Source organism: Giraffa tippelskirchi, chromosome 7, assembly GCF_054371585.1.
Source record: "Giraffa tippelskirchi isolate mGirTip1 chromosome 7, T2T-mGirTip1v1.2.pri, whole genome shotgun sequence".
Classification (NCBI taxonomy): domain Eukaryota; kingdom Metazoa; phylum Chordata; class Mammalia; order Artiodactyla; family Giraffidae; genus Giraffa; species Giraffa tippelskirchi.
The window spans coordinates 2,064,849-2,088,568 of record NC_137281.1 but is presented as its reverse complement, the minus strand read 5'-3'; the positions used below and the strand labels follow the sequence as shown (position 1 = coordinate 2,088,568).

Here is a 23,720-nt window from a genome sequence, read left to right as displayed (position 1 = left end):
AAATGGCAACCAGCTCCAGTGTTCTTGCCTGGAGAATCCCAGGGACGGCAGAGCCTGGTGGGCTGCCATCTATAGGGTCGCACAGAGTCAGACACGACTGAAGCGACTTAGCAGCAGCAGCAGCAGCATCCTTCTGTTATAGTGGGGAATCTCTGGTTTAGGCAGTGCCTCCTTTCAATGCTGTTCTCCAGGGTGAGGGGTGGGGGTGGGGGCTTCAATCTGAGGCCCCATCTGAGGTTTTCCTTGGGAGGATGAATTGTATTAAAGGGAGGGAATGAATCTCCACTCCTCTTCTTCAGGGCATTGGAGCAAAGACAGATTATTCTCTGGCTTAATACACTCTGCCAGGCTTATTGTTGTTCAGTTGTTCGGCTGTGTCCAACTCTTTACAACTCCCTGGTGGCTCAGACAGTAAAGCGTCTGCCTACAATGTGGGGTACCCAGGTTCAATCCCTGGGTCGAGAAGATCTCCTGGAGAAAGAAATGGCAACCCACTCCAGTATTCTCGCCTGGAAAATCCCATAGACGGAGGAGCCTGGTAGGCTACAGTCCATGGGGTCACAAAGAGCCCGACACGACTAAGAGACTTCACTTTCACTTTCTTTCACTTTGCAACTCCATGGACTGCAGCACGCCAGGCTTCCCTGTCCTTCACTATCTCCTGGGAGTTTGCTCAAACTCATGTCCTTTGAGTCGGTGATGCCATCCAACCATCTCATCCTCTGTCTCCTCCTTCTGTCTCAAAGGATGTTAACTTACAGGCCCAAGATGGAGGCAACTAATTCAAAGAAGCAATATAGAATATTGGGAGAAAGTGAAGGTGGGATGATTTGACAGAATAGCATTGAAACATGTATATTATCATATGTGAAATAGATCGCCAGTCCAGGTTCGATGCATGAGGCAGGGTGCTCAGGGATGGTGCACTGGGATGACCCAGAGGGATGGGATGGGGAGGGAGGTGGGAGGGAGGGTCAGGATGGGGAACACATGTGCGCCCATGGCTGACTCATGTGAATGTGTGGCAAAACCACCACAATGTTGTAAAGCAGTTAGCCTCCAATTAAAATTTTAAAAAAAATTAAAAATTAAAAAAAATAATATAAAGACTGGGTCTCTTCAGAAATAGAGGTATTAGAACCATTATCAAAGAAAAAAACACAAGGAATTAATATGATGAAATATATGAATAAGACTTCAAAACACAGACACAGTTAAATATTAGTTAAGAAAAATAAATAATAGGGCTTCCCCGGTGGCTCGTGGTAAAGGTTGTGCCTGCCAATCAAGGGACACGAATTCCATCCCTGATCCGAGAAGACCCCACGTGCTCAGGAGCAACTAAACCTGGGGGCCGCCACTCCTGAAGCCCAGACCCCCCAGAGCCCGGGCTCCGCACGAGAGAAGTCACTGCAGTGAGAAGCCTGGGCCCCGCAACCGGACGGGAGCCCGGCTCCCCGAGCAGCAACGAAGACCCAGCCAAAAATAGATGAATTTAAAACATAAAACATCCCGAGGCCGAGGAACTACTACTGAGGAACTGCGGTGCTGGAGTGAGACGCCGGGTGATAGAGCGACAGCCAAGGCTGCCCGTCTCCACAGACCCGCTGACCATGCGGGGACCTGGGGGCAGCCCGCGGGCGCGGGGAGGAGCTTCCGGACGGCGGCGCCGGTGCGCCTGGAGCGGGGCGCAGGGCAGAGTCAGGAGCGGTGCCCTGCCGAGGGCGTGAGAGAGGGTTGGGTTTGCCAAGGGAACATTTCATGCAAGGATGGGCTCCATAAAGGACAGAAATGGTAGGGACCTTACAGAAGCAGAAGATATTGAGAAGAGGTGGCAAGAACTTCACAACCCAGATGTCACAATGGTGGAATCACTCACCTAGAGCCAGACATCCTGGAATGTGAAGTCAAGTGGGCCTTAGGAAGCATCACTACGAACAAAGCTAGTGGAAGTGATGGAATTCCAGTTGAGCTATTTCAAATCCTCAAAGGTGATGCTGTGAAAGTACTGCACTCAATATGCCAGCAAATTTGGAAAACTCAGCAGTGGCCACAGGACTGGAAAAGGTCAGTTTTCGTTCCAATCCCAAAGAAAGGCAATGCCAAAGAATGTACAAACTACCGCACAATTGCACTCATCTCACACGCTAGTAAAGTAATGCTTAAAATTCTCCAAGCCAGGCTTCAGCAATACGTGAACCATGAACTTTCAGATGTTCAAGCTGGTTTTAGAAAAGGCAGAGGATCCAGAGATCAAATTGCCAACATCCGTTGGATCACTGAAAAAGCAACAGAATTCCAGAAAAACATCTACTTCTGCTTTATCGACTATGCCAAAGCCTTTGTGTGGATCACAACAAACTGTGGAAAATTCTTAAAGAGATGGTCATACCAGATCTCCTGACCTGCCTCCTGAGAAATGTGTATGCAGGTCAAGAAGCAACTGTTAGAACTGGGCATGGAACAACAGACTGGTTCCTAATCAGGAAAGGAGTACACCAAGGCTGTATATTGTCACCCTGCTTATTTAACTTATATGCAGAGTACATTATTAGACATGCTGGGCTGGATGAAGCACAAGCTGGAATCAAGATTGCCGGGAGAAATATCAATAACCTTAGATAGGCAGATGACACCACACCTAGGGCAGAAAGCGAAGAACTAAAGAGCCTCTTGATGAAAGTGAAAGAGGAGAGTGAAAAAGCTGGCTTAAAACTCGACATTCAGAAAACTAAGATCATGGCATCTGGTCCCATCACTTCATGGCAAATAGATGGGGAAACAGTGGAAAAAATGACAGACTTTTTTTGGGGGGTGCTCCAAAATCAGTGCAGATGGTGACTGCAGCCATGAAATTAAAAGATGTTCGCTCCTTGGAAGAAAAGTTAGACAGCTTATTAAAAAGCAGAGACATTACTTTGCCAACAAAGGTCCATCTAGTCAAGGCTATGGTTTTTCCATTATGGATGTGAGAGTTGGACTATAAAGAAAGATGAGTGCTGAAAAATTGATGCTTTTGAACTGTGGTGTTGGAGAAGACTCTTGAGAGTCCCTTGGACTGCAAGGAGATCCAGCCAGTCCACCCGAAAGGAGATCAGTCCTGGGTGTTCATTGGAAGAACTGATGCTGAGGCTGAAACTCCAATACTTTGGCCACCTGATGCGAGGAACTGACTCATTTGAAAAGACCCTGATGCTGGGAAAGATTGAAGGTGGGGGGAGAAGGGGACACAGAGGACGAGATGGTTGGATGGCATCACCGACTCGATGGACATGAGTAAACTCCGGGAGTTGGTGATGGACAGGGAGGCCTGGTGTGCTGCAGTTCGTGGGGTCACAGAGAGTCGGACACGACTGAGCGACTGAACTGAATTGAACTGAACTCATAGATGCCGGAAGTAGATGACTGGATTGCCAAGGGTAAGGGGGGTGAGGTGGGCAGAGAATGGAGAGGGACTTTCATGGTTCAGACTTTCTTCTCTGGGTGATGAAAAAAGTTGGAAGTAGACAATGTTGACAGTTGCACAAAATTGTGAACGAACTTGGTGGGACAAAATTGTACACTTTATAAGAGAGTGAAAACTATACGTTGTGTGTTTCATGACCATAACAAGTATCTGATCAGGAACTTTTTTCTCTTTGGATCCTTTTATGCATCCCTTCCTTGGAACTAATAAATACCCTGGTGACAGCAAGGAAATGTTTTGGATGGACAATCTTTGCTTAATATTTTCAACATCACTATACTACATGGAATTCAGTTTTTAAATAGTCTTCCACGTCTTTTTTTTCCCAGAAGAATCATGACTCAGAGCCTTGCCTGGTGGCTTGTCTTGATCGAATAATGTAGAAACTGACATTACTGTTAATATCCACTTGAGGAGTCTCACACACTGTAAATTTCTTGAAAGTACAGCAAAGAACAACATAGTCCCAGACTATAGAAGTCGAAATCTAGGGAGTCATTCAGACATTTCAATCTCTTTTTCCTGTAAAGGTGGATGTCAGAAGAATGCTAGATGGACTGATGTACATTCAATATGAAATATTGTACCAGTGAGGGAATGGTGTCTGGTATTGGGAGGAGGAATGTAGAGGAGATGGAAGGGTGGAATAAAATGAAACTAATCCTGTTCATTTATTTTTTGCCCCCATTCTTCTGAACAGTGAATACGTTGCTGACGAAGGGTAGAGGAAATCCCTTTACACAGGGGTGAATTTGTCATGGGCTTCTAGAAGCATGTGCTCAACATTTTGCTAGTAAATTCCTCAGTCACTATGGCTAAAAAACGTACATTTTTTGTGGGGTCATGGAAAAGTCCCAGACAGCCCCCAATCAGAGCCAGCAGGGTCTGCGCCACACCAAAGCGTGCTTACTGAAAAGCCAGACGGCGACCCCAAAAAGTGGCACATTCCCTGCAGAACATACAGGATTCTGACCTGTATGATCTCGTCCAAGATCTTTACACACAGAATTTTAAAAAGGGTTGTTTAGTCGCTTAGTCATGTCCGACTCGTTGCCACACCATGGACTGTAGCCCACCAGGCTCTTCTGTCCGTGAAATTTTCCCAGGCAAGAATACTGGAGTGGGTTGGCCATTTCCTTCTTCGAGAGATCTTCCCAACCCAGGGAGTGAACTCGCGTCTCCTGCATTGGCAGGTAGATTCTTTACCACTGAGCCACCAGGGAAGCATAGTCAAACCAAACTGGTTAAAACTTTCAGATACTTATACTTTGACTCCTTCCAACTCTCCAGGTAAATGAGAAAAGTATTTGCTAGACCAGGAAAATCAATCTTACTGCCAAAAAGTACACGGGCTTCCTTGGTGGTAAAGAATCTGTCCAAAATGCGGGAGACCTGGGTTCGCTCCCTGGGCTAGGAAGATCCCTTGCAGAAGGGAACGGCTACCCACCCCAGTATTCTGGCCTGGAGAATTCCATGGACTGTATATCCACAGAGTCACAAAGAGTCGGACATGACTGAAAGACATTCACTTTACTTCTCTACCAGCTGAGCCACAAGGGAAGCCCAAGAATACTGGAGTGGGTAGCCCATCCCTTCTCCAGCAGATCTTCCTGACCCAGGAATTACACCAGGGTCTCCTGCATTGCAGGTGGATTCTTTACCAACTGAGCTATCAGGGAAGTCTACCGCAAAACCAACATGGAGGGCTCTTTGATAAACTGTTTTTTTCTGGTGGAGTGTCCACGGGAAACTGGATCCATGGATAAATTGGATTATCTAAAATGAGGTCATATAAATGGCTTGACCCGCCGTTACACAATCACTGTGCTGATTGGATAACAAGCAGGGAGCCATCTCCCCTGGCTCTCTATAAACAGAGACATTTCAGTCCCAGACACACTCTGAGAGCCAGTCACTGACTTGAGGAGGCTGATGGCAAGACGGCTCAAAGGAGGTAAGTGATGGGTGAGAACGTCTAAGGAGAAGGCTTGGAAATCAAGACAGGAGGAGGCGGTGGGTTTCCGAAGGCGGGGTTTCCCACTCACCTGGCATTAGCTCCAAGCCCTTGAGAAACCAGTGGATCTCCCTTAAACCGCATATTAACTATGGTTGACTGCTGAGCTCTCTGTGCGGGGGAGAGTGTCGCCCCCCTCCATGGCGCGGTGCAGTGCGGTGCATTTACTCCACAAGGCTTTCTGAACCTTGGCCCCCTGGGCATTTCAAGCAGAGATGTTCGTCTGCGTTCATTTGTGTTAAGAGAGAACCTCTTGGATCTACAGTAGAGAATGATATTGTCCCAATTACTATTTGAGAAAACGGACCCCCCCCACTCTTTTCCATTTAGAAATCTGAATCCAAATCTGAAGACAGGCACCATGGACGCCTACGAGCAGGTCCAAAAGGGACCCCTGAAGCTGAAAGGAGTCACCGAGCTTGGCGTGACCAAGCGGAAGAAGAAAAAGGACAAAGACAAGGCAAAACTCCTGGAAATGATGGGGAAAATCCAGAAGCACCAGGAGGAGGAGGAGCTGAGGCACCGCCTCGACAAGCGGACCCCAGCCCAGGTGGCCTTTGAGAAGGGGCAGGAGAAGCGACAAATGGAGAGGATCCTGAAGAAAGCGTCCAAAACCCACAGGCAGAGAGTGGAAGACTTCAACAGACACCTGGACGCGCTCACGGAGCACTATGACATCCCCAAAGTCAGCTGGACCAAATAGCCGCCCCACCCGGGAGACGGAGTATCGTCCAGGGGAAGCAGGAAGCAGAGCTGGGGTCATCTCTGGAGCCTTTGGTGTTTTCTAGAAACATTTTTTTACACACATCCTTTTGAGCCTTCTGCTGAGCCTGTGCTTATCACAGTAATGGGCCCTTATTTGGGAACTGCATTAAAGAGAGATGGCCCTTTAACTCTAAATTCCAAAAAAAAAGCAACATCCGTGTCCAATGGTTCGTGCAGCCTCCGGACCTGTGTGTTCACAGGAGACCCACACAGGCGAGAAGCCCTACAGCTGTGATCTCTGCCCCAAGAAGTTCACCCATGACCTCACGCTGTGCGCTCACCAGAGGACCCACACCCAGGAGAAGCCTTTCCACTGTGAGCGCCGTGACAGAGTTCTCAGGCACAGTGGGGACGTCAGTGTTCACACTCGGCTCAAGCCCTACGTGTGCCCGGAGTGTCACCGGCCTTCTGCTCCCTGGGTCTCTCAAATCCCACCAGGAAACCCATTCCAAACGACTGGCCCGGGACCCTGCCCTTGGGTCCAAGCCCTTTCTGCTCCAAGAAGGAAATTCACAACGATTTGTCCCTTCTGTGACACAAAAGGTGCATGACATGCGAAGAGCTTCGGAGGATATTGGGTCCCGGGGGGTTCCAGTCACGTGAATGAGGAGGATATTTGAGTGATGGCTTATCTTTCCCTTTGGATTTTGTCTTCTACTCCAGTGTAGCCGATGTTTAATACGTTTTTGCTTTGTATTGTTGTTCTTCTAATGAAAGCATGTCTCATTAGCTATCAGTACTTCATCATGAAACTGACCCTACTGTTGACTGCCTTCCTGTTAGATGGGACTTCACTGTAAAACTGCATGCTCCTGGCACAGAGGCCAGATGAAATACAGGCTCTCCAGTGGAACTTAAATTTCAAATAAACACATTTCTGTCAAAGAGTGTTCTGCGTAGTTTCTAAGACTTTTCTGCGTGGAATAGGTGGCAGCCATGGCTTTGCCTCTATGGCTGTTACTATGCTGAGATATGCTCACTCCACACTTGTTCGGGTATTTCTTACCGAGGTATTGAGAAAAAGGAAGGCTTTCGAAACTGATAGGTGTCATTCATTTTTCCTATTGGTGTACAACTTCTAGCCTTCAAAAAGGCTACTTAGAAATCGGTTCTTCTCACACCTTAGCTCATCAGCTGATTTCAGAAAAGCCTTTTAAGACTGATCTCACAAGAACAGGAAGAGGAGAGTGGCCAAACCGATCTGCCTACCTCGATCATGTCTCTGACTCCGTCAAACCCTCTGGGCGGTGAGAAAAAAATTCATGAGATCATTGAAACCAATCCGTCCACCCCTAAATGCAATCCAAAAAGTCCAAAACAAATAAAATACAAAAAGACAATCCAGGGATTTCCCTGGCAGTCCAGCGGTTGCGGAGAAGGCGATGGCACCCCACTCCAGTACTCTTGCCTGGAAAGTCCCATGGACAGAGGAGCCTGGTAGGCTGCAGTCCATGGGGTCGCGAAGAGTCGGACACGACTGAGCGACTTCACTTTCACTTTTCCCTTTCATGCACTGGAGAAGGAAATGGCAGCCCACTCCAGTATTCTTGCCTGGAGAATCCCGGGGACGGCGGAGCCTGGTGGGCTGCCGTCTATGGCGTCGCACAGAGTCGGACACGACGGAAGCGACTCAGCAGCAGCAGCAGCCGCCAGCGGTTGAGACTCGGCGCTGCCCCTGCAGATGGCGTGGTTTCCTTCCGCCGTCTGGGGTCTAAGATGGCACATGCCTCTCAGCTTGGCCAAAGGCGGAAAAAAATACACAAAATCTATCGCTAAACCACTACGGAGGCCTCTTTAGTGAATCGTGGTTTCTCCTGAGGGAGTTTCGATAGGCAATCGAATCCCTGGTGATTAAGTAAAATGGGATTATATATAATGGTTTGCCCCACCCTTAACCAATCGATGCGCTGATTGGGTAAGAGGCCGAGAAATTGGGCGTTTCCAGCTCTATGGAGAGACGTTTCTCCTCCTGCCGAGTTTGAGAGCAAGTCCCCGACTGAGGAAGACGAAAGCGAGACGGCTTTAAGGAGGTAATCGATGGGAAATGTCTAAAGAGAACGCTAGAAAGTCAGTTCACGTGGAAGGGGGTTTCAGCGAGTCTTGGCTTTCTGTTCACCTTGCGTTCGCTCAAAGACCTTGTGAAATCCACCCACCTCCCTCCGGCCCCACGTTAACTGCGGGTAATTTGTGGAAGTCTTCTGGAGATGAGGTTATTTCCACACTTATTTCATCTTCTGGAGATGAGGTTATTTCCACACTCCATGGGGCAGTGTGGTGTGGTTCACTTTTTCAACAAGGGCTTTTTAAGCACTGTGCTACGGACATTTCTGACCACGCAGTTTCTTGTTGTGCTATGAGATGGATGTCGGAAGAATAGCAGACTGGATTCTTGTCCCTGGTGTGAAATACTGAAGGGGGGATAATGTCCAGTATTGGCACGAGGGATGGTAGGGTGGATGAAAATAAAACTAGTTGGCTGCATTCTATTTTTTTCTTTTTTTTTTTTTCTTTTTTTGCCCCCAGACTTCTGAATACTGAATCTATTACTGAGGAAAAGCAAGAGGAGATCCCTCCATCGGGGTCAGTTGTGCACCCGCTTCTAGAAGCATTTGCCCAGAGTCCTACTGGAAAATTCTACAGTCAGTAATGGCAGAGAACCAGACAAGGGGCTGTGGCTGCATCGCGGGCAGCCCCGGAGCAGAGTGGCCAGCGTCTGCGCCACGCCAAGACGCCCGGAGGGAAAACCCGAACTCCGACCTTGAAGAGCTACGCGTCCGCTTCAGAACGTTTAGCAGCTCGGACGAATCTGACCCAATCAAGGCTCTGAGGAGACTCCGTGAACTCTGCGGTCTGTGGCTGAGGCCGGATCTTCACACCAAGGAGCAGATGGTGGACAGGCTGGTGCTGGAGCAGTTCGTGATCTGCATGCCGCCAGAGATCCAGGACTTAGTCAAAAGAAGTGGTGTGGAGACTTATAAGGACCTGGAGGAGGTGCTGAGAAATAAGCAGAAAGTGAAGAAATGGGTGAGTAGGCCCCTAGGGACAGTGTGAGACAGGGAACAGTGGGATGCAGGCCTGCGAGCTGGGAGATGAAGCAGAAGGACCAGAGGGCTTGGCTCTAAATCAGTGATTCCCACGGGTGAGCATCTGCCTGGAGCATCACCGGAGATGTTTCCGTTGGTCCTCACTTTGAGGCTGTTGCTCTTTCACATGTCATTCCCAGGAGGTGGGCTCCTAGGGTGGATACGCAATGAATACCTTTTTGGATCTTGTGAAGGGAGACTGATCCTATTTGAATTTTTCCTCACAGACTGTAGTCCCTGTCCAAGGCCAGGAGTTTTTGATGCAATACTCGGAGGTTGAGATACCAGAAGTTGAGGTCAGTGACGTGCACAATGAGGTAGGCCGATCCAGGGAGCCCCAGTCAACAGTCACTGTCGTACCTCCAGACGAGGGCCAGCAGGAAAGCCAAGATGGGCAGCGCCTGCCAGGAGCCAAGGACCTGTCGAGGGGGCAGGTGGGTGTGATGTCCTGACCTCTGGAGAGTCTGGGAGCAGGTAGAAGAGGGTCGGGTGGGCGTGGCTGCGAGAGTAATTGGGAGAATTTGGCAAAGAAATGGACCCACTGCCTCCGGGAATTCCCACGGATGCATTCAGTTCCCAGACATTTTCCAGCCAGTGTGAGAATGAAGACTCATCCATCTTTCACGGTGCCTCACCACGAAAGCTTGTGGCCATAAGCATGAGGAGAAAGGTGTCCTGTTTCCATGGGATGGTGCTGGGTCAGTTCATCAGGGGTAAATGCACTCACAGCTTAATATTGGGGAATATCGTGAACACCTTGAATTGAATAAAAAGTTCCCAACTGGAGTCATTTTTCCCCTCCGGAGATATTGGAGAATGACTGGAGAGAGTGGATTTTTTTGAAATGTAATCAGTAGCTTCAGTGATACTGTTTATCATCTTATTATGCCCCTGGCCACCCTCCATGACGAAGACAAATCCAGACAGCCTGTGCAACAAGTGGTGAAGTCAGGAGCCCTACAGCTAGAGTCCTCTGCTTTCCGAGTCAGGGGCAGGAGAATTTGAGATGAGGTGCAGAGATGTGTGCAGAGACAGTTGGCAGTGCCAGCTGTGAAGTCTGGACTTGGTTGCCAGACTTGGGCGGCATAGATCAAGCACAGACATGGGAATCGGGAGGATCGCTGGCCAGGGTGATGGGAAGCAGTCAGGGAATATCCCACAAACTGATATTCAGAAAGTTGGAGTCTTAGATCAGGGCATGGGGGTGGGGTGGGGAAAGAAGAGACAGAGCTTTCCGTGGGCTAAGGCAGTGGGGTTGACTCTGCTTGGTTGCCCCTTGTCAGGACCAGAAAGCTCTCCCACCAGAGACCGTTCCTGAAACAGGTGAACTGGAGGGTCAGACACCCTCCAAGGAGAACTTGGAGAAGGACCTGCTGGAAGACACAGGAGTGACAAGAACCCTTCCGTCTCAAGAGCCTGGACTTCTGCAGGATTGTGGTGAGTATTCAAAACTTGGAGACCACAAGAGGTAATGACTCCCTCCACTGATGGCCAGGAAGGGGTACCCCGCATTTCCATCCCTTGCTGTTGGGGGGTAGGAGTTGGTTCTCCAGTGCCAACCTTCTCCATCATCACCGTTCCAGAGTTTCATCAGCTAGACTCTTAGGCAGTTCGGTTGATGGGAAGTCTGTCACCAAGATCAGGGATGGTTCCAATGAAGCTGGCACCATGGAAAATGCTCCTTGTTGAATGTGGTGCTGAATCTCTTCTTTCAGCAGATTCTGGGAGGGCAGAGAGAGAGGGGAGAGTCCCCAGGAAGGAACTGATGCTTAAAATGTGGCTCCTGAACCCTTTCCTCCTGTGTTCCAGAGGGAGACATTTCCAGTAAGAGTGGATCCAGAAGAGGCCCTCTGAAGAATTGCAGACGTGCCAAGAGGAAACGGGACAGCAGTCCCACTTGCCAAGACGTGCGTCAAGAAGCAGCCGCACGTTTGGACCAAGGAGAGTTCTCAGGACAGCTTGGGTCCCCTTCCGTTGGTCCATCTGGCACCGTGGGACCCACCAGTCTTCCTGAGGGAGCGGAAACCCCAGGATGGGCACCCTCTGAATGCAGGGTGTGCAACAAGAGCTTTCCTTATCAGTCTCAGCTTGCGCTGCACCAGAGGACACACACAGGGGAGAGGCCCTTTCAGTGCGACGTCTGTGCCAGAGGCTTCATGCAGCCCTCAGACCTGCGGGTCCACCAGCGGATCCACACGGGCGAGAAGCCCTACAGCTGTGAGCTCTGCCTCAAGAAGTTCACCCACGACTCCACGCTGCGCGCTCACAAGAGGACCCACACCCAGGAGAAGCCTTTCCGCTGTGAGCAGTGTGGCAGAGCTTTCGGCCACCGAGGGAACCTCAGCGTTCACCAACGCATCCACTCTGGGCTCAGGCCCTACGTGTGCCCTGAGTGTCACAGTGCCTTCCGTCAGCTGAGCACTTTCAAACGCCACCAGAAAATCCATTCTAAATGATTCACCCAGGACCCCGCCCTCAGGTCCAAGTCTTTTCTGTTTTAAGGAGAAAATTTAGAATGATTTGTCACCTGTGTGATACAAAGTGTGGACGACACACAAAGAGCTTAGGAGGATGCTGGAACCCAGTGGGGCTCCGTTCATGTGAATTAGGATATTTGAGTGATGACTTATTTTCCCTTTGGGTTTTGTTTTCTTCTTTGCTATAGACTAGAGTTTCCTTTTTCATTTGTTTATTTTTAACCGGAGGATAATTGCCTCACGATGTTAGACTATGGTTTTCTTATATGTTTTTGCTTTGTGTTGTTCTTCCAGTGAAGACGTGTCTCACTGGTTATCAGTACTTCATCAGAAGAATGAGGCTACTGCTGATTGCCTTCTCGTCAGGCGTGATTTCCTTGTAAAATAGGATGCTCCTGGCAGGACGGCTAGATCACCAGATCATACAGGATCACCAGTGAAATTTAAATTTCAAATAAACAAATACATTTCTATCAAAGACTGTTCTGTGCATTTTCTCTTCTCAGACTTTGCTACACAGAATCGGTGATAGCCGTGGTTTTGTCTATGTGGCCATTATTATGTTGAGATACAGTCCCTCTGTACTAGTTTGGATATTGCTTCCTTAGGTATTTAGAAAGAGAAGGCTTCTTAAATTGACCAGTGTCCTTCTTTTTCCTACTGGCGTACAACCTCTGGTTTCCCTGATGCCTCTCTGAAATGACTTCTCCTCACAGATGATCTCATCAGCCGATTTTAGACAAAAGTCTTTGATGACTTATTTCACGAGAAAAGAAACAAGATTAGGTAACCCAACTTGGTTACAACTATCAGATTGCAATTATTGGACTGCCTCACACTCCCCAAGCAGTGAGAAAAAAGTCATTAGATCAGGAAAATCAATCGGTTTCCCCAAGAAATGCCATCCATTGAATCTAAAATAAATAAAATACATTAGAGAAAGTTGACTGCCAAACCAATCTAGTGGCCTCTTTAATGGTTTTTTCTGTTGGGATTCTCCCCAGGAAATTGAATCTACCCAGATTATCCAAAGTGGTTTCTTCCATGACCTTTATCCAATCACTGGGATGATGAGATTATGGCAAGAAACCCTTGGAGTTCCACCCAGCTCTCTATAAATACAGACATTTCAGCTCCAGACACACTTTGAGAGCCAGTCCCTGACCTGAGGAGGCTGAAGGCAGGAGACCTCGCGGGGTAAGCAATGAGTGGGCGCGTTCAAGGGGAATGCTTAGAGATCAGGACACATGGGTGGGTTTCAGGAAGGTCCTGCTTTCTGTTCATCTTATGTTAGCTGGGAGACCTTGTGACAGGAGACCTTCCTCTAACCACACGTTAACAACGGTTCATCTAACTCTTCTGTGAGGAGAGAGGAATGTTTCCACACATGTTGCTGTGAGGTGGCTCGTTCCCTTCAAGGATTTCTGAGCGGCGACCCTATGGCCGTTTAAAAACTATATATATATTTATTAATAGTTTAAAATTTTTTAATTAATCCATTTTGGCTGGGCTGGGTCTTCTTTGCTGTGAGGGCTTTCTCTAGTTGCAGCTGGCGGGGACTACCCTCTAGCTGAGGGGTGTGGGCTTCTCATTGCAGTGGCTTCTCCTGTTGCAGAGCCTGGGATCTGGAGCTCGGGTTCAGTAGTAGCCCCTCTCAGGCTCAAGAGTTGCGGTGCGCGGGCTTAGAGGCAGGTGGGATCTTCCCCTATCAGGGATCCAACCCACGTCCCCCTGCACTGGCAGGCAGATTTTTATCCACTGGACCACCAAGGAAGCCCTATGGTCATTTCTGACCAGTCTTATGAAGTATTGAATGAGTCAGGCAATGGTGTCCAATATTGGGATGTAGAGAAGATGAAAGGTGAAACAAAATGAAACCCATTTGCTTCCTTCTTTTTTTTTTTTTTCTCCCTAGACTGCTAAACAGTGACTTTAATGCTGAGAAAAAGCAGAGGAAATCCATTTCCATAGGCGTCAACAGGGCACCCACTTCTAGAAGCACTTGCTCTGAGTCCTACCGGAAATTTCCTCCATCAATATGGCTGAGGACCAGACATTTTTTCAGGGTTGTGGACACGTCAGAGACAGCCCTGGAGCAGAGTCACCGGCGTCTGTGCCACCCCAAGACACACTCATGGAAAACTCAGACTGTGACCAGCAAACCTGGCACGTCCACTTCAGAACATTCAGCAGCTCGGAGGACTCCGACCCCGTCGAGGATCTGCGGAGACTCTGTGAGCTCTGCCGTCTGTGGCTGAGGCCGGATCTTCACACCAAGGAGCAGATGATGGACAGGCTGGTGCTGGAGCAGTTCATGATCTGCATGCCCCTGGAGTGCCAGGTCCTACTCAAAGAAAGTGGGGTGCAGAGTTGCAAAGACCTGGAAGATGTGCTAAGAAATAAGCAGAAACCCAAGAACTCGGTGAGTAGGACCCTAGTGGTGGGTGTGGGACAAGGAGGCACCTGCAAGCTGCAGGGGTCACAAGATAGGACCTGAGGGTTTGGCTCTGTATCAGTGATTCCCCAACAGGTGAGAGAAGTTCACATTGGGGAATTTGGGAGATATTTTTGGCCGTCTCAACTTGAAGGACGGAGATCTTTTATGCCAAACGTGCGCTTCTATTGTCAATGCCATCGGATGCCTGAGAGCTACATTCCAGGTCTTATAGAGACTGATCTTGATTGATTTCTCACCTCACAGACCATAGTCTGCATACAAGGACAGGAATATCTTGTGCGTGACCCAGATATTGAGACGGTTGAAGCCAAGGCCGGTGACATGGACGATGAGAGAGACCTGTGCAGGGAGCCCCAATGCCCCGCTAGTGTCATACCTCCCCAGGAGGAAAGCCAAGAGCTGCAGAATCTGCCAGGAGCCACGGACCTGTCAAGGGGACAGGTGAGTGAGTGCAAGCAGGTGGAAGAGAGTCAGGAGGGTGTGGCTGCTTGAGTAGTGGGGAGATTTGGCAAAGGACAGGATGCATTCAGTTCCTAGACATTTCTTCTAGCCAATGTGAGAATAAAGACCACCCATCTTTGTCCCTCTGCCACGAACGCTTCTAGTCTTAGGAGTGGGGAGAAGGGAATCCTGTCTTCCTGACATGATGCTAGGTTCAATTTGCCACAGGTAAATGCACCGACAGCTGATTTACCCACGGCCACTTTCCTCAAGGGCACATTGTATTTCAGAATATGATCATTCCTTGCAACTGAAGGAGTGACTCCAAATTGGACTAATTTTGCCCCCCAGTAGACATTGGGCTTCCCTGATGGCTCAGATGGTGAAGAATCTGCCTGCAATGTAGGAGACCAGGGTTCAATCCCTGGGTCAGGAAGATCCCCTGGGGAAGGGAATGGCTACTCACTCTAGTGTTCTTGCCTAGAGAATCCCATGGACAGAGGAGCCTGGCGGCTACAGTCCGTGGGCTCGCAAAGAGTCAGACATGACTGAGGGACTAACATTTTCACTTTCAGACATTGAAGAATGAATGGAAGACAGTTGACTTGTTCAAATGAGATTGGGTGTGGGCAGGGGATGCTATTGACTTCCATGGAGTAAAGACCAAGAATACTGGTCATCATCTTCCTATGTACCGGGTAAGCGCCATCACGAAGATGAATCCAGGCAAAGTCTCCAACAATGATGAAGTCAAGAGACCCGGACCTAGAGTTCTTTACTTCCAGAGTCAGGGGCAGGCAGAAGTGGGTATAATTTGGAGAGACCTATGCATAGAGAAGTCAGAGTGCCAACTGTGATGTCCTGATTTGATTGCAAGGTATGGTCTGTATAGATCCAAGACAGTCTTGAGTATCAGGAGATGATTATCAATCAGGGTGATGGGGTGGACCAGAAGTCAGGGCATATCCCCTAAAATGACATTAAGAAAGTTGGAGTCTTAGATCAAAATATGAGGCAGATGAGGAAACAGGAAACAGTTTTCCACAGACTCAGGTAGATGGGTTATTGACTCTGCTTGGTTGCCCCTTGTCAGGACCCGAAAACTCTCCTGCCAGAGACCATTCCTGAAACAGGTGAACTGGAGGGTCGGAGGCCCAAGGAGAACTTGGAGAAGGACCTGATGGAAGACACGGGAGACACAAAAACCCTTCGATCTCAAGAACCTGAACTTCTGAAGGGTCCTGGTGAGTATCCAAAACTTGAAATTCAGCGGAGTTAGTGACTCCCAACTGTGGTGGCACGGGGCTGGGTAGCCAGCATTACCATCCCTTGGATGGGTGGGGTGGAGATCATCGTCCAGTGCCAACCTTCTCCATCATCACCGTTCCAGAGTGTTTCCTCAGCTAGACTCTTAGGTAGTTCGGTTGATGGGAAGTGTGTCGCCAAGATCAGTGATGGTTCCAGTGAAGCTGGCACCGTGGAAAATGCTCCTTGTTGAATGTGGTGCTGAATCTCTTCTTTCAGCAGATTCTGGGAGGGCAGAGAGAGAGGGGAGAGTCCCCAGGAAGGAACTGATGCTTAAAATGGGGCTCTTGAACCCTTTCCTCCTGTGTTGCAGAGGGAGACATTTCCAGTAAGAGTGGATCCAGAAGAGGCTCTCTGAAGAATCGCAGACGTGCCAAGAGGAAACGGGACAGCAGTCCCACTTGCCAAGATGTGCGTCAAGAAGCAGCCACACGTTTGGACCAAGGAGAGTTCTCAGGACAGCTTGGGTCCCCTTCCGTTGGTCCATCTGGCACCGTGGGACCCACCAGTCTTCCTGAGGGAGCGGAAACCCCAGGATGGGCACCCTCTGAATGCAGGGTGTGCAACAAGAGCTTTCCTTATCAGTCTCAGCTTGCGCTGCACCAGAGGACACACACAGGGGAGAGGCCCTTTCAGTGCGACGTCTGTGCCAGAGGCTTCATGCAGCCCTCGGACCTGCGGGTCCACCAGCGGATCCACACGGGCGAGAAGCCCTACAGCTGTGAGCTCTGCCTCAAGAAGTTCACCCACGACTCCACGCTGCGCACTCACAAGAGGACCCACACCCAGGAGAAGCCTTTCCGCTGTGAGCAGTGTGACAGAGCTTTCGGCCACCGAGGGAACCTCAACGTTCACCAACGCACCCACTCTGGGCTCAGGCCCTACGTGTGCCCTGAGTGTCACAGTGCCTTCCGTCAGCTGAGCACTTTCAAACGCCACCAGAAAATCCATTCTAAATGATTCACCCAGGACCCCGCCCTCAGGTCCAAGTGCCTTCTGCTCCTAGAAGGAAATTCAGGATTATGTGTCACTTATGTGATACAATGAAAGCGTGACATGTGACAAACTTACGATCATACTGGAACCCGATGGGATTCCATTCGCATGAATTGGGCGGATGTCTGAGTGATGACTTATCTTTCCCTTCAGATTTTGTTTTGTACCTTAGTGTAGCCTGTGTTTTTCTGATACGTTTTGACTTTGTGTTGTTCTTTCGATGAATGCAGGTCTCATTAGTTTTCAGTACTTCTTCAAGAAACTGAGGTCACTGCTGATTGTCCCCCATTAGGGAAGATTTAATTGTAAAATAGGATGCTCCTAGCAGAGTGGCCACATGAAATACAGGATCACCAGTGAAATTTAAATTTCAAATAAACAAACACATTTCTGTCAAATAAGTGTCCTGCGTATTTCCTCTTCCAAGATTTTCTTTTATGGAGTAGATGACAGCTGTGGTTTGCTACGTGGCCATTATTATGTGGAGATATCTTCCCCCTGTAAGGCTTCCCCAGTGGCTCAGCAGTAAAGAATCTGCCTGCAATGCAGAAGACCCAGGTTCGATCCCTGGGTCAGGAAGATCCCCTGGAGAAGGGAACGGCAACCCATTCCAGTATTCTTACCTGGAGAATCCCATGAACAGAGAAGCCTGGTGGGCTACAGTGCATGGAGTCGCAAAGAGTCAGACAGGGCTGAAGTGACTGAGCGTGCACGTCTTCCCTCTGTACTTACTCGGATATTTCTTCCCTAGGTGTTTAGAAAAAGAAAGACTTCCAACATTGGTAGGTGCCATCCTTTTGCCCTATGGCAGGACAACCTCTGATTTTCTAAACGCCTACTCTTGAAGTAGGTTCATTTCAAACTGTAGCTCTTCAGCCGATTTTAGAAAATTCTTTTGAGAAAAAATAGCTATGTAACCCAACAACTGTCATATCTCTATTCTCTTACTCCTTTGAACTCTTCAGGCAAATGAGACAAGAAAATTCACTAAACCAGGAATACCAATCCGTTTCCCCCCAGAAACGCAATCCATAAAAGACTAAAGTACAATAAATGAAGTCCTCCACAAAACCAGTATGGAGACCTCTTTACTAAGTCATGCTTCTTCTGGTGTAGTTTCCATGGAAAATGAATCCCCTTGGCTTACCTAAAATTGTTCATCCTACAACACTCACCCAATCTCTCCGCTTTGGGGGTAACAGGCAGGGACCCCTGAAATTTCCCCTAGCACTGTATAAATAGAGACGTTTCATCCCCTGGCACAGTTTGAGAACCAGCCCCTGACTTGGAAACATTAGGGTAAGAGGGCTCGATCGAGTAAATGTCAACTGAGGACTCGTGGAGAGGCTGCTTAGAGGTCAGGACAGGTGGGCATGGGTTTCAGGAGTGTTGGGTTTTCTATGCCACGTTCATTTGCTCAAGACCTTGTGAAAACAACTTATCTCCCTAGATCCCCGTATCAACTATGGTTGATTGTCGAACCGTTCCATGACATGAGCACTTGTCACCCAACTGAACCTGAAGCCCCAAAAACACTAATTGTAAAATATACACGCACCCCAATGTTCATAGCAGCAGTATTTACAGTAGCCAAGACATGGATGCAATGCAAGCGTCCATCAGACAGATGATGGACAGTCTGATGTCTATCAGAGGAATGGATGAAGATGTGGTATGTGTATACAAGGGAATATTACTCAGTCATAAAAAAGAATGAAATTTTGCCATTGGCAGCAACATAGATGGACCTGGGGGGCATTATGCTTAGTGAAGTAAGTCAGACAGAGAAAAGCAAATATTGCATGATATTATTGATACTTATATGTGGAATCTAAAAAAAAAGGCTAATACAATAGGGACTTCCCAGTGGCTAAGACTCTGAGCTCCTAATGCAGGGGGGCCAGGTTAGATTCCTGGTCAGGGAACTAGATCCTGCCTGCCAAAACTAAGACTCAGAGCAGCTGAATAAATACATATTTTTTAAAAATAAATTAATTAAAAAATACAACAAGCTGGTGAATATAACAAAAAAGTAGACTCACAGATATAGAGAACTAACTAGTCGTGACAAGTGATGGGAGGAAAGGTGGGGGAATGGAAGGCAGAGGCTATTGGGTGTCAGGGTAAAGGATGCTGTGTACAACACGCGGAACAGAGAGTGCGTATGAGACAGCCAGTACCTGGCCATTGTCGTTCATTCAGTGTAACAGCAAATGAAGTGAAAGTGAAAGTCACTCAGTCCTGTCCAACTGTTTACGACCCCATGGGAATAGTCCATGGATTCTCCAGGCCAGAATACTGGAGTAGGTAGCCTTTCCTTCTCCAGGGGATCTTCCCAACCCAGGGATCGAACCCAGGTCTCCCGCACTGCAGGCGGATTCTTTACCAGCTGAGCCACCAGGGAAGCCCAAGAATACTGGAGTAGATAGCCTATCCCTTCTCCAGCGGATCTTCCCGACCCAGGAATCGAACCAGGGTCTCCTGCGTTGCAGGCAGATTCTTTACCACTGGAACTATCAATAAGTGAGAATTAACTCTTCTTTGCAAGCTTGGAACATTTCTCTTGAAATCATCCAGCCAGCAGAGGGCGGGGTTATCATTTCTGTACGTTCTTGCCAAACTGGATATTGTACATTTTGCCTTCAGAGGCACAAATATAAGGCCATCATTTTTTCTTTTTAAGGATTTCTTTATTTTGGTTGTGGTGGGTCTTTGTTGCTGCGCACGGCCTCTCTCTAGTTGTTGGGCTTCCCTGGTGGCACAGTAGGTGGGAATCACCTGCTAGCACAGGGGACATTGGTTCGAGCCCTGGTCCAGGAAGATCCCACATGCCATGGAGCAACTAAGTCCGGGTGCCACAACTACTGAGCCTGCGTGCCTAGAGCCCGTGCTTGCAACAGGAGAAGCCACAGCCAAAAATAAACAAATCAGTTAATTAATTAAACAATTACTTTAAAGACAGAGAGAGACCAGAGACTGAGGACTCTGGATGCGGCACCAAGATCTGATCCAGTGGACAAGTGACCCAGTGGACTAGTGACCCAGTGGACAAGTGACCCAGTGGACAAGTGATCCAATGGACAAGTGACCCAATGGACTAGTGACCCAGTGGACAGGTGAGCACGGAGTGTGGATATCTGGAGCGGTGCCCTTGAGACAAATATCAAATTACTACTTAGTACATTTGAAACTAATGTTATATTGTAAGCCAACTATACTTCAATAAAAAATAAAATGAAAAAATAAAAATAACCAGTGTTTCAAATGGGGAAATGTTCTGCTAACTGATGCCCCAAGGAATGAATATCTGTTTAAAATAAGTAAATCTTTCTGCTGTTAGTGCAGGAAGGAATTTGATCCTTCATAGTATATTGCACATGATCTGCCATTCTTTCCTTTTACTAGAATGCTATATTTAAATTTTATCATGAAATATTATATTACTATATGAATCATTATTAACCCCAAAGTATTATACAGAGGTAAAGTTCTGATCACCATAATGACAATCCTTTTTCTTTGGCCGCCCCACAAAGCATGTGGGATCTTCGCTCCCTGACTGGGGATTGAACCCGTACCCCTTGCATCAGAAGCGAAGTCTCAGCCGTGGGACCGACAAGGAAGCCCCTGTTCAGGTTTCCTGTGTGTCCGTGCACTTTCAGTGTGAACTTCAGAACCTGCTTAGTAAATCCTATGTTAAAAAATCCCATTGGAACATGTCTGCTTTTAGTTTGCCTAGTTGCCTTTGCTTCCATTTACTTTTTATTTACAACCACATCATCAGCCCAGCACCCAGCCCATGTCATAAGCCCCATAAATGTTCACTGAAAGAGTGAATGTATAAAGGTATGGTGCATCCACAGGCTAGAAGAGTGTGTTGTAGACACAGCTTTATCTACTGCGCTGGCAAAATGTCTGTGAGAAACTGATAGCTGGAAGACAGAGCAGATCACCTCGCTGCAGGCAGGATCGGGTTCTGTCTGCATAGTTGGTACAGGTGCAGGCAGGTGTGGACGTGCAGGTGTGTGCACCTGGGCATGCGTGCGAAACCCACACCACACTAAGCAGGGTTACCACGAGGAGAATAAAGAAATGAAGGGCACATTTCTCTGCATTTTTCAAGCTGCTGTTGTTAGCAGCAGTAAAGACACTTCATTTTAGGTTAAAAAGCTTTGGGTGACTATTTAGTAGTGAAAACACTGCACAGAGTTGCATCTAACCTACGATTCCAAGAGTGTCAACCTGGAGCCTAGGTGGGGTCAGACGCCAGCTGAGGAACTGGGGGGGCAGCAAGTGGGGAAGAGGAACGGGTGATGGGACAGCCGGAGGGGAATGCTGCCCGCAGAGACAAAGTCCTTCAAGCAGGAACTCCCGACGCGAGGCAAATGGGCATTAAACAAAACAAGAAAGAAACAGCGTCAGCGTTCACAGGTGGATGCTGCCTAATTACAGCCCAGAAGCCACTCTCCTCTCGCAATTTCAAAGTTTTAATTCCCTCTAATATGTTCAAATTTGTTTGTTCCCGCACCTCTTTTGCTCGGAGGGCAAACTTTCTTTTTCCCTTCGGTGTTCTCTCTGTCCCCGTGGCCTCAAAAATAAAGCTGTTTTTCTTGACCTGCCTGGAGATGGGTTGAATAATTGATCATAATTATGTAGCCTGGCAGGAAAGATGAAGAAAACAGCCTCACCTAATTTCAGGGTCCCTCCGAGGGTTGTTAGGGTGATTTTAATGAGTCCCAGAGTGTGAGGCTCAACTTCTGCCTGTTGAGATGCTGAACTGGCATCAAAAAGTTCACTCTGAAGATCTGGAAAACATTACTTGCCAAGTGCGAGCCGCCAGGCTGGGCTGCTTGGTTCAATGCTTATTGAAAAAAAAAAAACCTACAATCGTTGCCTGCTTCTGATCGTGAGGCATCAATCCTAAAGGAAATCAACCCTGAGTATTCATTGAAAGGACTAATGCTGAAGCTCCAATACTTTGGCTAACTGATTGGAAGAGCTGACTCACTGGAAAAGACCCTGATGCTGGGAGAGACTGACAACAGGAGAAGGGGACGACAGAGGATGAGATGGTAACATAGCAACACTGACTCAGTGGACGAGTTTGAGCAAACTCCAGGACACAGAGGAGCCTGCCATGCTGCAGTCCCTGGGGTCACATGAGCGTCAAAGCCCAAGAGTCAGACACAGCTTAGCCCCTGAACAACAACAACATATCATATTTTAGGTTCCACACATTAAGTGATATCGTATAGTATTTGTCTTTCTTGGTCTGACTTAACTTCACTTAGTGTGATCATCTCTGGGTCCATCCATGTGGCTGCACTCGGCACTATTTTGCCCTTTGCATGGCTGAGTAATATTCCAGTGTGTGTGTGTGTGTGTGTGTGTATCTCACATCTTCTTTATCCATTCATTGAGACAAGCAGTCTTAATACTTAGTGTGTCTTTATGTTTTTTATGTGTATATATATGTATATATATTACATAAATATGCTTATATAGAATATATACACTTATATATAATATATACAGTATATATACAATATATACTATATATGTATGTTGTATATACAGTAGATACATACACAATATATATTATATATGTATATATAAAATGTATATATTATATAAAATATATGCATTATATATGCAAATACATATACACACAGACACACACACATTACATACATGTATTTTTTAAATGCAGAGCAATCAGAAGGAGCAGCAAAGAGACTTAAACACAACAGTGACATGATCAGAATTTCCTTTAAAAAAATCAGAATAGCAGTTTCGGAGACAGATGGCCCTGGAGGCCTGGCCCAGTGGGGAGGCCACTGCCACGACCCAGGCTGCCCCAGCTTGTGATGAGCCCCGAGTTAGGCAGGGGGTGAAGACAAAGTCTGAGCAGCATCCAGAAAGGTGTCTCGAGGGCCTCTGCTGCAGATGGTGATAAAGAAAAGCAAGTCTAGGAAAAACAGAAGAGAAAAATAATAATAATTAAAAAAAAAAGCAAGCCAGGGGCCCCAGGGGCTCCCCCTGGAGGCAAACTGGGGTTGAAGGGCAGGTCCGAAGGAGGAACGTAAGTGCCCATTTTTATTCTTTTTATTTTTATTCTATTACCAGTATTTTCTAATTTTCCTTGTTATGGCTTCTTAGACATGCCCCTCATTTAAAAGCAGACATTTAATTTCCAAATACATGGGAGTTTTAAAGTATCTTTGATATTAAGTTCTCATTTTGATGTTAATTTCTCATTTCAATGCTTTTTCCTCTGCAATCGCCCGCAGTGGTTTTCCCGTCTCCTGACTTAATCGAGGCTTTCGACGGCGAAGCCAAAGGTCTCTCTTGGTAAATGTCACAGTTCGCTTGAGAATATGTCAGTTTTTTCAAATATCTTGATATTGATTTCTAGCATAATTCCACAGTAATAAGAGCACACACTATGTATGACTTCAATATCTTTAGACCATGGAATTTCTGTACCCGGTCTTATGTCCCTGGATATGACCCAGTGTCTCCTAGTTTACAGTCTATGGGAACTTGAATAGAATTTGTATCCTCCTGCTGTGTGAAAATTGTATAAATCTTAAATATGTCGAATTGGTTCATAATGCTTTTCAAGTCCACTATAGTCTACCTCTCTGTACATTCATTCTATTAATTTCTGAGAGTTTGATATTGAAACTCTGACTTAAAAAAACTTAATTTATCT

General features: G+C 47.5%; 3 protein-coding genes and 1 pseudogene across 5 annotated transcripts in view; 3 read left to right on the top strand and 1 right to left on the bottom strand.

Moving 5' to 3' along the window:
- LOC145514421 (uncharacterized) overlaps positions 1-23,720 on the bottom strand; it is a 259,999-nt gene that overhangs the window by 56,840 nt on the left and 179,439 nt on the right.
- On the top strand, positions 4,077-7,877 carry LOC145514469 (protein FAM32A pseudogene; annotated as a pseudogene). The gene is made up of 2 exons (XR_014060167.1): positions 4,077-4,586; positions 4,919-7,877. The product of XR_014060167.1 is annotated as a protein FAM32A pseudogene (transcript).
- Positions 7,753-12,283, top strand: LOC145514453 (zinc finger and SCAN domain-containing protein 5C-like). Of its 2 annotated transcripts, XM_081512279.1 has the most exons (6): positions 7,890-8,275; positions 8,769-9,269; positions 9,556-9,762; positions 10,612-10,765; positions 11,138-11,807; positions 12,100-12,283. In XM_081512279.1, the coding sequence occupies exons 2-5, from the start codon at positions 8,892-8,894 to the stop codon at positions 11,782-11,784; spliced, it is 1,386 nt and encodes a 461-aa protein (XP_081368405.1). In that variant the 5' UTR covers positions 7,890-8,275; positions 8,769-8,891; the 3' UTR covers positions 11,785-11,807; positions 12,100-12,283. The 2 variants fall into 2 exon arrangements, with proteins under 2 accessions (XP_081368404.1, XP_081368405.1); XM_081512278.1 differs by having other exon boundaries at positions 7,753-8,275; positions 11,138-12,283.
- LOC145514454 (zinc finger and SCAN domain-containing protein 5C-like) lies at positions 11,456-17,403 on the top strand. The gene is made up of 6 exons (XM_081512281.1): positions 11,456-12,591; positions 12,810-13,002; positions 13,721-14,227; positions 14,507-14,704; positions 15,798-15,948; positions 16,323-17,403. The coding sequence occupies exons 3-6, from the start codon at positions 13,844-13,846 to the stop codon at positions 16,967-16,969; spliced, it is 1,380 nt and encodes a 459-aa protein (XP_081368407.1). The 5' UTR covers positions 11,456-12,591; positions 12,810-13,002; positions 13,721-13,843; the 3' UTR covers positions 16,970-17,403.